The 15,729-nt window shown below is 34.2% G+C and overlaps 1 protein-coding gene across 6 annotated transcripts in view; it reads right to left on the bottom strand.

Moving 5' to 3' along the window:
• PNPLA8 (patatin like phospholipase domain containing 8) overlaps window positions 1-15,729 on the bottom strand; it is a 55,881-nt gene that overhangs the window by 22,040 nt on the left and 18,112 nt on the right. For all 6 annotated transcript variants that reach the window (XM_021719261.1, XM_021719258.1, XM_008071478.2 and 3 more), the window contains 4 exons: window positions 11,448-11,599; window positions 7,960-8,054; window positions 6,764-6,935; window positions 2,360-2,417 (listed from right to left, as the gene is read on the bottom strand). In XM_021719261.1, coding sequence (XP_021574936.1) covers window positions 2,360-2,417; window positions 6,764-6,935; window positions 7,960-8,054; window positions 11,448-11,599 — 477 coding nt within the window. The remainder of the gene's footprint in view (window positions 1-2,359; window positions 2,418-6,763; window positions 6,936-7,959; window positions 8,055-11,447; window positions 11,600-15,729) is intronic.

Raw genomic sequence — 15,729 nt, 5'->3', positions numbered from 1 at the left:
TAGGCATTTCTTTATGGGACAAGAGATACAAGAATTGAGACAATTCTGAGAAATGTATTATAAGAGACTAACAATAAAAGAGATATATTTGACAACATGATTTAATTTTAAAAAGTCATACATTTCTGACTTTTATATAATAGCTGACACAGCAGTAGTAATGAATACAAACTGCTTAATCAGTATACTATTTTCATAATAACATTTACAAATTAGTCTTTGTTTCTGTGCTCTTTGAAAATATTTTGAATTTAGTGAAATTAGAATACATCAGGGCTTTGGATCACAGTTATTAAAACTTGGTAGTTGGGTGATTTTTATTAAAAATATAATGCTAACTATCCCAAGTCTTACATTGTATCACTGTTAGTTGAATTTATGTGAAATATGCTGTTTTGTTAAGGATCTATAATATAGACTTAAATGGCTAAAAGGTATTGATGAGGCCAAAGTTGTCAGTGTCCTATGTCAAGTCCCACCAGGGGCCTGTTGACTTTGCTATTTAATAAACAAAAGTCACATCCCAAATTCCTGTGGGAAATTCAGGTGTATCTCTAGGCCACTAGGTAGGTATAAGAGTTGGCCATATACTAAAATTCAGTCTTTCTATAACTGGTACCTAGATAGAACTGAATTAAGAAAGGTATGGGTGGTTTACCACACACTCCATTATTTTATACAAAGTTGATACTCTTCACAATTTAAAAGCAAGCAAGCAAACAAGGAGCCCTGGAGATACAGGAAGAAGCAAGAGTGCATCCTAGGGTCTTCGCCAAGAGCCAAGCCATCTCTTTATCATGGCCTCTGAGGCCCTGTGCAGTCTGATCTGGCTACTACTACAGTATCATGCCCCCTTGTATCCTTAGGCACTGTCTTCAAAAACTAGTTCCTAAATTCTCTATAACTCCTCCTGTACAGGTCATTTCCATTACCAGAAATGCTTCTATTCTTCAACCTTCACACTGAGGTCTCAAATCTCACTTCTTTAGTAGCTTTTCCCCGTGTCTCTTTAGACACATGCTTTCAGAGAACTGCTTTTGTGCTCCATAGCACAATGTATTTCAGAGAAACGACATCTCATTTGTGTGATTATTTCATTAATACCCATGTTGCCCTACTGGGCTGTAAACCCCATGTCTGCATTTGCCCCTAATGCATCCAAAGTGCCCTGCAGTGAGCACATAATTAGTAATTGCAGAGTGAATGAAAGTGAATATGCCAGAGTTAAAGTGCAACAAAGGGAGCTGTATTTGTTTGTTTTTCATGGTTACAGCTAGTTATCCAAGAATAAATACAAGCTGCATGGGATTCCTAGGGACATAAATCTTATTCCTTAATCAAACATGTAACATTAAAGAAAACAAATCTCAAGCAACACTCAGGTCATTGAGTTTCAAACAAATTAAATGAGGAGCCATACAGAGACATATCTAAGTGACATTAAAATTTTAATTGTAACTCCATTTGTACATAAATATACTCTAATAGTCATGGACCACACAGCAATGCTTTAGTCAATGATGGACTGTACATACAACAGTGGCCCCATAAGATTATAATGAAGTACTTACGCTGTATTTTTACTGTATCTTTTCTATACATAGAAACACAAATACCATGGTGTCACAATTGCCTATAGTATTTAGTACAGTAACATGCTATACAGATGTGTAGCCCAGGAGCAATAGCTATACCATATAGCCTAGGTGTGTAGATAGCTACACCATCTATGTTTGTGTAAGTACATTCTATAATATAGTTTTTGCACAATGATGAAATGCCTGATGACATATTTCTCAGAATACATCCACATCATTAAGTGTTGCATGACTGTATATCTAAGAAGCATATAAAACTTCTCTTTAAAAATTTGGGGAAGGGAATGCCATAATTTTCCTTGAATCATTAAATTTGATTAAAATAATTATGATAAAATAATTCTTCCTCATTTTTAGTCCCAGTCTTTCATTTTTTTTTTTAGAGGAGGAAAATATTGTTTACTTAGAAACTAGATTAGAGAGAGAGAGAGAGAGAGAGAGAGAGAGAAAGGAGATTCACCTCCCCAAGATAGGGAGGGGGTCAAAGCTTAGGGAAACAAGAGCATGGCCCAGCCATAACTCAAAGAGCACATGGCCAGACAAAAGCAATGGCCAATCCTTCATGTTTTTAAACTTGTTACTTTTACTAAATATAGAAAAGGATTTATGATCACATCTTGTAGCTTCACAGAATGACCAAATGTATGTATAAAGAATTAATATAATCTATTAAAAGAGATTAAAAGTGTCCTCAGGGATAAGTGCTTTCACCAGACCCTCATATCCAACTAGGTGTTTTATTTAAGAGACTCTAAACTTACCTTAGGACATGTGGGATTTCTTGCTGTTTCAATCATTAGTGCAGATCCCATTCTATCCCTTTATTAAAGGAGAAGAAATAAATAGTATCACAATGATTTTATCTCCTAACAACCAGGTAACAAACACTATGCCATTACTGCTTGACATAGGCTTTGTCAACATGCTATGCAAGACAACAACAACAAGAGAATCTCTTCTATAATGTGCATGAACCAACATGCAGATATTTATTAATCTCTGATTCAAACTTCAAGTATCTAAAGTTCTGAGGTGGAGCAATCAATATAGGGTGCAGTAACTGAAAAAGATGAGTGAAGGTAGCTGAAAGAAGACACTGAAAAGTAGCAAGGCAACATATTCAAAGTCAGGAGACACACAGGTTAATGCACAAAGAGAGAATAAATATGTTGCTTTCAGGGTTTTGCTGGCAGCATAAAGGGGCTGTGCTGGAGAAGCCTGTAGAAGTATGCATGGACTAGTAAGTAACCTAAAAACCAGGGCAGGACATTTAGGCTTTAAACTTGCTTTAGTAGGCAACAGAGAACCAATATAATCTTAAAAGCTGCTTTAAATCACTGGAGTTAAAAGTAAATGAAAATAGATAATGAATTACTGCAACATTACAAAATTGTCCTTGGACAGTAATTTTCACAATTCCACAATAATAAAATTTTATTTCAATGAAGACTTTTCCAGAAAAAAAAAATGATGTTTTTTCCTGTATTAAATTATAAAGAGTATGTTTTTACTAACCTTCCTTATTCTTCTAATGACATTTAAAAAATAATACTAATGTTTCTTAACTAGTACATTTCATGTAAAGGTATTATTACAAATTGCTTAGCTATCTATCCTTCATAAGCTTTTATAAATATCAGTGCAAAATGCTTTTCAAGATGGACAAGATATTTTGTCTTTCCCAATTTGACATATACATTTAGTTTGCATGGAGATCAAGGCAATTTTATTCTTCTAAGGGTCATTTTGTTTTCACAGAACTGTTATTGTAAAATCAAAACAAATCCTAGAAGCATAATGCTTTCACACTTTTAAGCAAAGCTTATATTTATTTTTTGTTGAAATCCTGATTTCATTAAAAGAGCTAAAATGCTTTAGTGAATTAAGTTATAAATAAAAAATTGAAAAGAAAGGACTGGTAATTGCTTATTTCGGAGAGATGTCAATATATGGAAAAATCTTTGACATTTCTAGATTCTACTGATGCTATAATTAAAACAGTGCCCCTAAAATAACACAATATCATTATCACAGCAAAAAAGAAAACCATAAAAGTACTCTCAATAATCAATGAGGGGAAAAATATGTTATTACCAAAAAGGCCAAAGGTAGGTGTGTTAGAATACAACAATAATGGCTCCTCATGAATCACATTCCTGGTATCCATGTCCTTATACATTGCCCCTTCTCACATAGATCCATGGTTTGGTCAATGAGACATCAGCAGCAAATATGCCATTAAACTGAGGCTTGATAAGTGCTTATGTGGCAGGTTTGACCTCTGGGAACTCTAAGATGGCAATGAGGAAACGAAGACTAGAAGATAATGACTACATGAAGAACGAGACCTTCCATATTAGCTGAACTAACCAGTGAGCTCAGGCAGAACAGGAGAAACGTCCAGTCAAACCACAAAATTATGACACTAAATCATCATTGTTTAAGTCATTAAGTTTTTGGAGTGGTTTGTTTTGCAGCAAAGGCTTAATGAAAAAGCAGGGAAAGAAAAAACTAGCTACACTTATAAAGTTTATCAATGCTATAATAAAAAATAAAGAAGTCTACAAAAAATGAGACAGCACTATGCAAATATGTGAAGACACTCTCGTGAGTAACAAAAAGAAAAAACACTTCATAGTAGAGAAGTTTTAGACCTTCATTTAAAAGTGAATAAACAGTATTGATTTTAGATTTCATGGGGATAGATATGAACTATTTTTTTCTAATTTAATACAAAAGACCCCAAAATAAGTAACATACAGTGATAATAAATGAGAAAACTTCACAAGATGTCAAAATTCCACAAAATAACTGATATTTCATGTAATTTCCATCCAAATATCTGTGAAATTGTTTTATGTGACAAAAATAACCTAAGATTCACTTTGAAGAGTAAATGAAAATAGCTAACAGAACTGTGAAAAAGAATAAAAAGACTTGTTATACTATGTTAATATAAAAACATTATATATAGCTTTAACAACTAAACTTACAGAATTTGTACAAAAGTAAACAAATCAATTGAAAAAAACAAAAACTTGGACACAGACTCTAATATAGGTAAGAATTTAAAATATGATAAAGGTGGTATTTTAAATCAGTGAAAAATATTTGCTAAATAATAGTGGGACATTTGAATATTAGAGAAAATACATAAATCTTTACTCTTTTAAATTATACACCAAAATAAATTTCAGGTGGCCTCAGAATTATATATAAGCTTAATTAAACCTAGGACTGAAAATAATACCAATATATTTACCTGCTTTCAGGGTAGAAAAGACTTTATAAACATAAAAGCAGAATTAAAAATTAAAGGGAAAAAATTTGACTAAAGGAAGATTTTTTTTTAATCCTCTACATTAAAAGTGTTGATTAAAAAGCACCTTTTAAAAAGCATCTTTTACAATACAGTAAGGAATACTCCAATAGGACAATGGGTAAAGATTACATCCTTAGATTTCACAAGAAATAATATAATCAAAAATCATTTAAAAAGTTCAAAGCCGGGCTTGGTGGCTCAGCCTGTAATACCGCGCCTTTGGGAGGCTGAGGTGAGTGAATTGCCTGAGCCCGCGGGTTCAAGACCCGCCTGGGCAGCAAGACCTCATCTCTACAATAAATCAAAAATCAGCTGGGCGTGGTAGCGCATGCCTGTAGTTCCAGCTGCTTGGACGGCTGAGGCGGAAGGATCGCCGGAGCCCAGCAGGTCGAGGCTGCGGTGGCCGGGAGCGGCCACTGCACTCGTCTGGGTGACAGAGTGAGACTCCAACTCAAAAAAAAAAAAAAAAAAAAGTTCAAACTCATCAATAATCAGTGATAAAAACTAACATGTTTGTTTCAAAATATCTTAAACTGATATATTTTTAAATATTAAACTACTTAGTGTTTATGAAACAGAAATACAAATTGATGCTGAGTGAGCTGGGACAGCTGTTTTGAAGAACAATTCAACTATATATGTATACCACCTGATTTAAAATTTTACTTCTAGAAATTTACTTTAAAGACATTATCAGTGATTTAACAGTGATTTAAGTAGAAATGTAGGATATCCATCTAAATTTTATCTTGAACTGCAAAACAATCTTAAGTATCCTTTTCCAAAGAAAATGTGTTAAATAAAAAAAATCCATAAACAACGAACAACCATTAAAACATGTTTCAAAAAATATTAAATAGCTCAGGAAATCATTTGTGATAAAATGCTCAGTGAAAAAGCAGGATGCAAAACTACACGTGAATTATCTCAATTTTGCGGAGGGAAGAAATGCACACACAACCCTCCCCACACACACACTTGTGGAAAATCACAGAAAAAATAGATCACCATGTTAATAGTGGTTTTTGTTCTTAGTGGGATTATTAGTTATTTTGTTTTCTTGATATATTCTTGATTTTCCATTTAACGATTAAAAAGACATCAACACTTGACCCAATAATTAGGCTTCTTTAAAAATCAGTCTTCTGATATATTTCATATGTGGAAAGAAATTTACATTTAAAGTTTCCTACTACTGCATTGTTCATAATCACAAAAAATTACCAACATAAATGTCTTAAATGTCCATAAAAATCCTAAATGAAAATGATTAAGAAAATATGATATCATATCATTCTAGATTATAGTCTTTAAAAATGTGTCAAGAGTTTTTAATAAAGTTGGGAAAAAGGGAAAGGATACAAAATTTCAATATAATTTCCATCATATAATATGTATATAGCTATAGAAAAAATGAATTTAGACTAGAAAAAAACGAGAAAGAAATATATTACTAGGTTTACAGCTCTGAGTAATAGGATCACTAGGTGATTTTAAGTTCATGCTTATATTTTTGGCTTTTATTTGGAAAAAAATTTTTAAATTATTAAATTTTTTGGAAGAATGATGAGAAAAGACTAAATATGTTAAGCAAATAACAAGGTAAAAATATGGTATATTTACAATATGATCTCATAAAAAAGCAACTTACTTTTATAGGTAAATCTCACACATATGAATCCATGAAACAATGACTAAAATATGATTTACCAAAATAGTAACAGTGGTTACCTCTAATACGTGGGATTAATAATTTAATATTCTTCTTTATCTTTTTCAAATTATAATATGAACATATTACCTATATAATCAGAACATGTAAAAAAAAGGAATTATAACTTACTTAAGAATCTTTTCCCATGTTTGACTGTCATAAAATGCATGGCTCCAACTCATTTTGACTGTTCCAACAATGACATTTTGTGAAAATACATCTGACCCTAATTTTCGATAAAGTTCCTCACATTCATCCAAGGGCATATGAAACAATCCCAACATGAAAGCTAGTATAGCACCTAAAACAAAAGAATCCTTAGTTTTTATTAGCATTGATGTTATAGCACTTAGAAGTGTAAAATCTCCTGAGTCTCAGATCTGGCTTAAATTCTAGCTTTGATACTCTCTAGCTATGTCACCTAGGACAAATTACTTAACTTATCAGAGCTCCATTTATTTCCATCTGTAAAACTGGGATAATTACAATTAAAATTCATAAGTCTCTTATACTAGGTTAACCCATACAAAGGGCTTTATCAGGCATCAAAAAGAATTAAATAAATGCTACCCAATGATAATGATGATGATGATGATAATTTAAAAATACACACAAACTGGTCAGGCTCACTGGCTCATACCTATAAGCCCAGTACTTTTGGAGGCTGAGGTGGAAGGACTGCTTGAGCCCAAGAGCTTGACACCAGCCTGGGCAATACAGCAAGGCCTCATTTCTACAAAAATTTCAAAAATTCACCAGGCGTGGTGACACACACCTGTATTCCCAGTTCCTCAGGAGGCTGAGGCAGCATCTTTGAGGCCAGAAGTTCAAGGCTATGGTGAGCTGAGATCTTCACTCCAGCATGGGTGATAGAGACCCTGACTCCAAAAATAGAAAAAAAATTCCAAAAACCAAAAAATGTTTTACATTAAATTAAATAACAAGAAAAACACTGTGGCAGATACTGTTCTTTCTAGTATTAGTAACTTAGTTTTAGCCACAGGATACAGTACATCTGACAACTTACCAAGTCATTAAGCAATTACTCCTTTAGGTTAGTACTAGGAATCAATGTAATTAAAAAAATTCGGTACTCTAGAATGCCTTTTTAAGTAGCTGATTGCATATCTAGCTGCAATTGGTAGGACACACTGCCACCTAGTGTGTCTAACTGGCCTACCCCTAAATGAAAGAGAAAGGGAGGAGAAAGCTTTGGAGTATGAAGAGAGAGCTAGGGAAGGCAAAGGACTGTGATCTTAAACATAAGTGTTTTTTTCCTATTCCAGAACTGCTAGAATGCGCCACTTCCATATAATAATTATTACCTGTGCTTACACCACAAATGTAATCAAAGAGCTGATGAACTGGTTTCTGAGTAAGTTCAACTAATTTCCGTAGTGTCTGAAGAGCAACCACACCTCTGTGGAAAAGATTAAAGGCAAAATGAGAATTCCCGTTTCAAGAAAAATTAAGTTACTGAATAAAACAATTCTAAAAATTGCTTTTGTAGTTTCATGTTATATGCTAACACGAAAACTAATAATCAATATTAGCTCAGTAAAAATTGCCCACTGAATTTTGATATCACATTTGAAAATCCAATATCTAAATAATGATATAAAACCTGAGCTATGGCAGCAACATTCAAAAATTTACACTAGCATTGCTTTATATAAAAATACGCCTGCCCAAATGAATTTGAGAATGCCAGAAAAAATAAACAAATAAGAATTTAAAGATATGTCCATATAAGATCTTTAAAACACTTCAACTTTGGAAACCATTTAAAACCTCCACTCACCAGTTTTGGGATGCCATCTACTGGTTTCTTCTCTTACAAATTTAGTTGGTCACTTATACGTCTATATATTTGTTTTTTATATCTTTCAGTTCTTAGATTTTTAAACTTCCTTGTATGTATTCATTTTTTTAAAACTCCCAATAATCTTAGGATAATCCTTTGCATTGAGGGCATATATTCATAATATAATATGAATGTCATATGTTATATATCAATGTCATATATTATATATCATATAATCAATTAATGCTGACTTTGTTCCTTTTGGGATCCTTGCCAAAAGCAGTAAGCAGCTTCATGAAAGAATGTGAAAAGACAAAATAGCTTAGGAGGGTAGGCCAATTCAGGGTGCATATGCCATGTGAAAAATTTTAACACTGAGAGAATATTCAAAAACAGTGAGTGAAAAGCACTATTTCCAATACAAGGTGTGGGTTAGGTAAGTCCTAGAAAACAATGGCAGGTAGGCACCCAGAGATAAAATTTAGAGCATCAAATTGAGCCTATCTAATTAAGAGAAGTAACTAGAAAACACTGTAAAATTAAAGTAGAAAACCAAAGATGTAAATTTTTTTTAATGTAACAAATGTAGATTTGAGGATAGGTAGGAAGAAAGGATGCCCTATAAAAGAGATTCATTAAAATTCAAATGAGATGTGAAGAATTAAAGATAATGCTGGGCAAAATATATTTAAGAACGTAAACTCCATTATCTTATAAAAAAGAAATAAAACAAGAACATATATATTCACACAGAAAAGATTTGAAGAAAATAAATCAGAATATTAAAATAATAAGCTGTGAGCTATGGTTTTTGTTTTGTTCATCCTTTTTCTCTCAAGTTTTTCTAACTACTTGTATAATTAGGGGAAAAGACTATTTAACAAAGTTGTATTTATAAATTAACTCAGAAAAAATATTAAAAATGTACTTATAAATGCTATAGATGGCTACTACTATACATGCCTAATGCTGTACTAACCAGGCTCTCTTATACCAAAAAAAAAAAAGGGTAGGGGGAAAATATGGGTTCTATTTTCACAAGCCCTCATCTCTTACTGCTTTAACACAATTCTCCCATTCTGGCGCCTTTCTCATATTGCCTTAAACTAAGGTTTCTCAACAGTAGCACTACTAACATTCTGGGTCAGATAATTGTTTTTGGGGACTGTCCTGTGTATTATATGGTGTTCAGCAACAACTGTCCTCTTCAAACTAGATGCAAGTAGCAGTTTCCCAGTTGTGACAACCAAAAATATCTCCAGACACCTCCAGCAAAGAATCACTGGCTTAAATCTACCTTTATTCTAACTTACTTCTAGATATCCCCAAATCTCTCTAATTTTTACTTATGTAACAAAACTCTTGTTCTATAAGATCAAATACTTATTGGTCACAAATATCTTTTTCATCATACCTCTCTCGCTTTAAATAGACATCTGAATGTCCTTTAATGCTCTTACTTCTTTCAGATATTTCTTCATTAAAAATAATCCATGGTCATGGATAGAGAGTAATTTTCTATATATGTCTATAATTTTTAAATTTATTGTCTTTTTCTCCTCCAGAATGCAAGCACCATGAAGACTTACTTAGATTTTGTCTGTTTTGTTTACTCAGTGTCCCCAGGATCAAATCAGGACTTATAACATGGCAGGGACTCAATCAATATTTGTTAATTGAGTCAATGAACGACACTATCCTTCCCAACTCCCTGAACTTAACGGCACCAAGGATTCTTTTTAGTGTTCCTCAAATGCCCTTACTCATTTAATTGCCACTTTACCTACTTCTCATCACTTGGAACCAATTCTATGAACTAGAATGATCCTTCCAATTCATTATTACTGTATGTATCAAATGAATAATGAACTCTTTCTGAAATTATTTTACTTAACTCTAAGAAACATCTATCAACATCTTCTAAGATTTTTCTCTTTTCAAAGTTGGCTTTTCTTTGCCAACTGAACACTTCTATGAGGATGTATATATTTTGTATTCAAGATATCCAAAGAAAACCGTCTTTCTCAACAACACTCACCTCTCCTGCCCCTGTAATTGTCAGTCACCCACAAAATTTAATTAGAGTGAACTTGACATGTCTACGATATCCAGTCTCCTTTTTTCTTCAAAGTTTCTTGTATATCTTTCCTTCCTCCTGCCTCCCACTGCCACCATCTGAAGTTAGTTCTTTACTATCCTGTGACTAGATTATTAAGTAGTCTCCTCTTCTTACCACTGACTCCTTCCTTCACATTGGCATCAAAGTGTAAAGGACTTGAGTGAATACTGGACTGTGGAATTTAACAAAAAGATAAGAGTAATACTTGAAGATATAGAAAAGTGATTGGTAAAGCAGGTATATCAGAGAGTAAGTTAAAGCTAAGAATAATAGGCAGGACATATACTATGAATCTAAGAGATGGTAGGAAACTGGGACCCAAGCTAGAAAAAGAAAAAATTAAAAAAACCAGGCCAAAGACTCTAAGCAACAAATATGCAAAAACTAGATAAAATAAGACACATGGATGGATTGCCAGTTGTAAAAATAGAGCCTGAAGGTGAATTTATTTCCTTCTGAACAAAGAATACATTGATTTCTTGTAAAGCACAGAACTGGTATCTGCAAGTGAAGACATAGGGAGTCAGGAAGCTACTGATATAGCCTCCTTTTCTAACCATCACTTTATCAAGTGACTAGTCGACTGATATACATATAGGTAAGATAAATATAATGTAAGAAAGCTAAAATTAGGAAACATCATTAAGATTTTAAGAGAATAAAGGTTGATAAGCTTTTAAACTAACAAAAAGGTCTGAAAAGACTGAACTAAAATATAAATACTAAATCAAATAAACATAAAAGGTAATTCAGGTATATGTTAGAGTAGCCCTTAGGTTGATAAAAGTAATAAATTTAAAGAAAATTCAAGTTTTATTTAAAATTTTTTATTTTATAATGGTACAATAATATCAAATCCATACTTTAAAAAATAATTTTTCTAGCCTTACCTTGTTCCTCCACCATCAATTGTAAGAATTCGGATCCCTCTACCTTTCACTGGATCCACATAGCCAATTAAGGCCAAAATTTCTCTAACTGCAGCCTGAAGAGTTTCATCCTTAATTTGTCTCAGTCGTAATAAATATGGAATAATTCTTTCCTATGTTGAGAGAAAAGATATTTTGTGGCTTTTCAGAATCACCCATTGTAACAGCTTTGATCCAGCTCTGACCCCAACTGATTTAAGGTTATCAGTGCCCCAATCTACATGCAAAACCGAGAAACAAAAAAATTCTCTGAAAAAAGTGAAAAAATTGAATGCAATCCTATGGAATTTTAAAAATTCACAATGTCCAGCATCCAAAAAAATTATAATTCATGTGAAACCAGTACCAAATGATCAAAGACCAAGAGGTGATCCTCATATTAGAACTACCAGTAAAAGATGTTAAAATAAAAATAACAAAAATAAAATTACCATCTAAAGATATCATATACCTACAAATTAATAAAATAAATCCAATGAGAGATGTGCAAGAAACCCACCTTGAACACTTTTTAAATACCGAGGGAAAATAAATATAACCCAAATAAATGGAAGAATATACAATACACATGTTTCAGAAGACTGAATATTGTAAAGACCCAATTCATCCTAAATTATTCCATAGATTCAAGGTAATTACAGCATGACTTTCTTCTTTATTTTTAATTTGTAGGTAGATAAGCTGATACTAAAATGTGTATGAAAATAGGACATGTCAAGAGTAGCTAAAGCATTATTAAGGAGCAAAGTTGAAAGATTTATACTACCAGATATTAAGTTGACTATAAAGCTACAATAATTAGGCAGTATAGTATTAGAGCAAGAATAGACAAGCAGGCCGCCACCACCGCCGTGACCATTGCCCCGCCTGTGCCTGAGGTGACCCACGACTTCAGACCCTGAATCCCTCCTCGCTGCTACCACTGCCACCATCACACCCTGCCCCTAGCCCGGAGCCAGACTCATGGAGCTCCTCCCATTACTCACATTGCTAGCTCCCTCCCCTCCTGGGTGAGCAGTTGCAGAAAAAGATCAACTGGAGTGGTGAGATGCCACCACCTGCTGGCGATTCAAGGTATCAACATTGAAATGGGAAAAACAGAAGCTTGATAAATAGACACAGGCCAGATGGGAGTGGTGAACTGGGCAGGAAGCCCAGATCTGAACTGCCCTTCACAGTAGGCCAGGGGCAACTGACCCTAACTGTGAACAAATTTACCAGTCTGTAAAGACAGCTAGAAATCAGAGCTGAAAGGACATTGGACTTAAACGAAAAGTCCCAGAGTGTGCTTGGTTGGTTCTGTTAGTTTACTGACTTAATTCTATTCCTTTTGTTTTGTTCTTTTTTTTTTTTTTTTTAATTTCTCTGTAAACCCCATCTTTGTATAGAGGAATAGCACACCAATAAGGAGGTTGGTTAGCTTGTACGGTAGCATCACTGTATGTTTTAGCTTTTTTGTATGGTTGTTGGTTAGCTTGTAGTTGTGGTTTATTGTTTTTATCTGTTTCAGTCTTTGTGTCTCTCTTTATTTGCTGGTACACTCTTCTCTTTTCCCTCTTACTCCTCTCTCTCTCCACTCCCCTCTTCCCCCTACTGCCCACTCCATTCTCTTCCCTCTGTTAACCTCATTTTGCTTTCAGTGAGTAAACCTACAACCCCACTGCATGGACAGATTGCAAGGCAGTGGGAAGTGGGTTTCAGATTATCCATATACCTGTCAGCAGATACTGAGATCTGCAGATAGATTTTGAATCACAGCTCCTCCCTTAAGTAAATCTCAAAACTGCAAAAAGGACCGCCACCAACTTACAGTCCAACTCCAGAATTAAACAAAGCAAGAGGATAGAAATAAAGAATAGGAGATTGAACAAACAGAAGTAAAAGCAATCCCTCCACCCCTCAATAACAGAATTAAAGAAGATGGGGAAGTGGAGGGAAGAAAAAAGTAGGGAGGAAAATTCTGCACAAATGAAGAAAAACCAAAAGAAGAATATGGGTTTCACACAGACCCCTGGGAGGTCGGACACTGAGAAAATAGACTTCAGAACACAAACAATGAAGAGCCCCCAGAATGACTGGTCACATGCAACAAACCCAGACATCAAGACATTAATAGAGTGAATAAAAAAAATTGAGGAGAGACAAGAGAAAAATAGGAAGGAGATGATGACAGAAATAACAGCAGTAAAGAATATTGTGATGGAAATAAATAACTAACTAATAAACATGGAAAGCAGAATTTCAAATGAGAATAACCTACCCAGCCAAGCTAAGCTTCATCAGTGAGGGAGAATTGAAATCTTTCCCAGATATCCAATCCCTAAGAACCTATGCTGCCACCAGACCACCTCTACAAGAAACACTTAAGAAAGTATTGAACACAGAAGAAAAGGAAAAAAGAACAACAACGTTCTTCACAAGAATACAGGCAAAAGATTAAAAACAAACATGAGCCAACTCCAGAACCCAAAGAAAGACAACAAACAAACAGGAACAACTCTGTAAGAACCTTATGACAGGGATCAACTCTTGCATTTCAATTATTAGCCTAAATGTGAACGGACTAAATGCACCACTGAAAAGACATAGAATGGCAAAATGGATAAAATATCATCAGGCAACAATCTATTGCCTTCAAGAGACTCACCTCACTAGAAAGGACACCCACAGACTCATAGTAAGAGGATGGGAAACAAATTTTCAGGTGAACGGAACACAAAGAAAGGAGGTGTCGCAATCTTGATCTCAGACAAAATACCCTTTCAGCTATCAAAAATTAAAAAAGATACAGAAGGCCACTACATAATGATAAAAGGTTCAATCCATCAGCAAGAAATATCCATCCTAAACATATATGCACCCAACATAAGAGCACCAACTTTCATAAAGCAGCTTCTAGGTAAACTAAAAAAAGATATCAACTCCAACACTATCATAGCTGGGGACTTCAATACCCCAATCACAACCCTAGACAGATCATCAGGACAAAAAATCAGCAATGAGATCTGGAACCTCAATGTGAGTCTTGACCAAATGGACTTAATTGATACCTACAGAACACTTTATTCAACGACCACAGAATATACATTCTACTCATCACCACATGGAACATACTCTAAGATCAACCACATACTTGGCCATAAATCAAGCATAAGCAAATTTAAAAAGATCGAAATTTTGCCATGCACCTTCTCAGATCACAGTGGAATAAAAATAAACATCAACACCAACAAGGTTCCCCCAAAACCCACAAAGGCATGGACACTAAACAGCATGATGCTAGACAACTCTTGGGTCAATGATGAAATCAAAACAGAGATTAAAAGATATCTGGAAACAAATGAATATGAAGAAACATCTTACTAAAATCTCTGGGATGCCACGGAAGCTGTAGTAAGAGGGGAATTCATATTTCTATAGACGCACATGAAGAAAATGGAAGGATCACAAATTAACAGCCTAACAAGTCACCTAAGGAAGCTGGAAAAGCAAGACCACCAAAATCCTAACTTCAGCAGAAGAATCCAGATCACCAAAATAAAGGCACAAATCCAGGACATGGAAGACAAAAAGATAATACAAAAAAAATCAATGAAACAAAAGGCTGGTTCTTTGAAAGGATAAACAAGATCAATGGTCCACTAGCTAGACTGAGCAAGAAAAAGAGAAAAAAAGCCTAAATGAACACAATCAGAAACACAAAAGATGAAGTCACATCTGACCCCGAAGAAATACAAAAGATCATTAGAAACTACTATGTACCTGTATGGAAACAAACTTGAAAACCTTAAGGAAATGGAGGACTTCCTGACATCACACAACCTGCCTAGGTTAAAACAAGAAGAAATCGAGACCCTAAATAGAAAAATAACAATCAAAGAAATTGATTATGTAATAAGAAAACTACCTTAAAAAAAAGCCCTGGACCAGATGACTTTCCAGCAGAATTCTATAAAACATTCAAGGAGGAGCAGATACCAATCCTACTGAAAGTATTCCAGGCGATTGAGAAAGATGGAACTCTCCCCAAATCATTTTATGAAGCTAACATCACATTGATATCCAAGCCAGGTAAAGACCCAACAAAGAAAGAGAACTACAGGCCAATATCTTTGATGAACATAGATGCTAAAATTCTCAACAAGATCCTAGCAAACCGAATCCATCATGACCAAGTAGGCTTCATTCCTGGGATGCAAGGCTGGTTCAACATTCATAAAACCATAAATGTAATTAAATACAT

Source organism: Carlito syrichta, unplaced genomic scaffold (assembly GCF_000164805.1).
Source record: "Carlito syrichta isolate Samal-C Ts95f unplaced genomic scaffold, Tarsius_syrichta-2.0.1 Scaffold314339, whole genome shotgun sequence".
NCBI classification, from domain to species: Eukaryota; Metazoa; Chordata; class Mammalia; order Primates; family Tarsiidae; genus Carlito; species Carlito syrichta.
The sequence above is the reverse complement of the archived record's forward strand: the minus strand, read 5'-3'. Positions and strand labels throughout refer to the sequence as shown.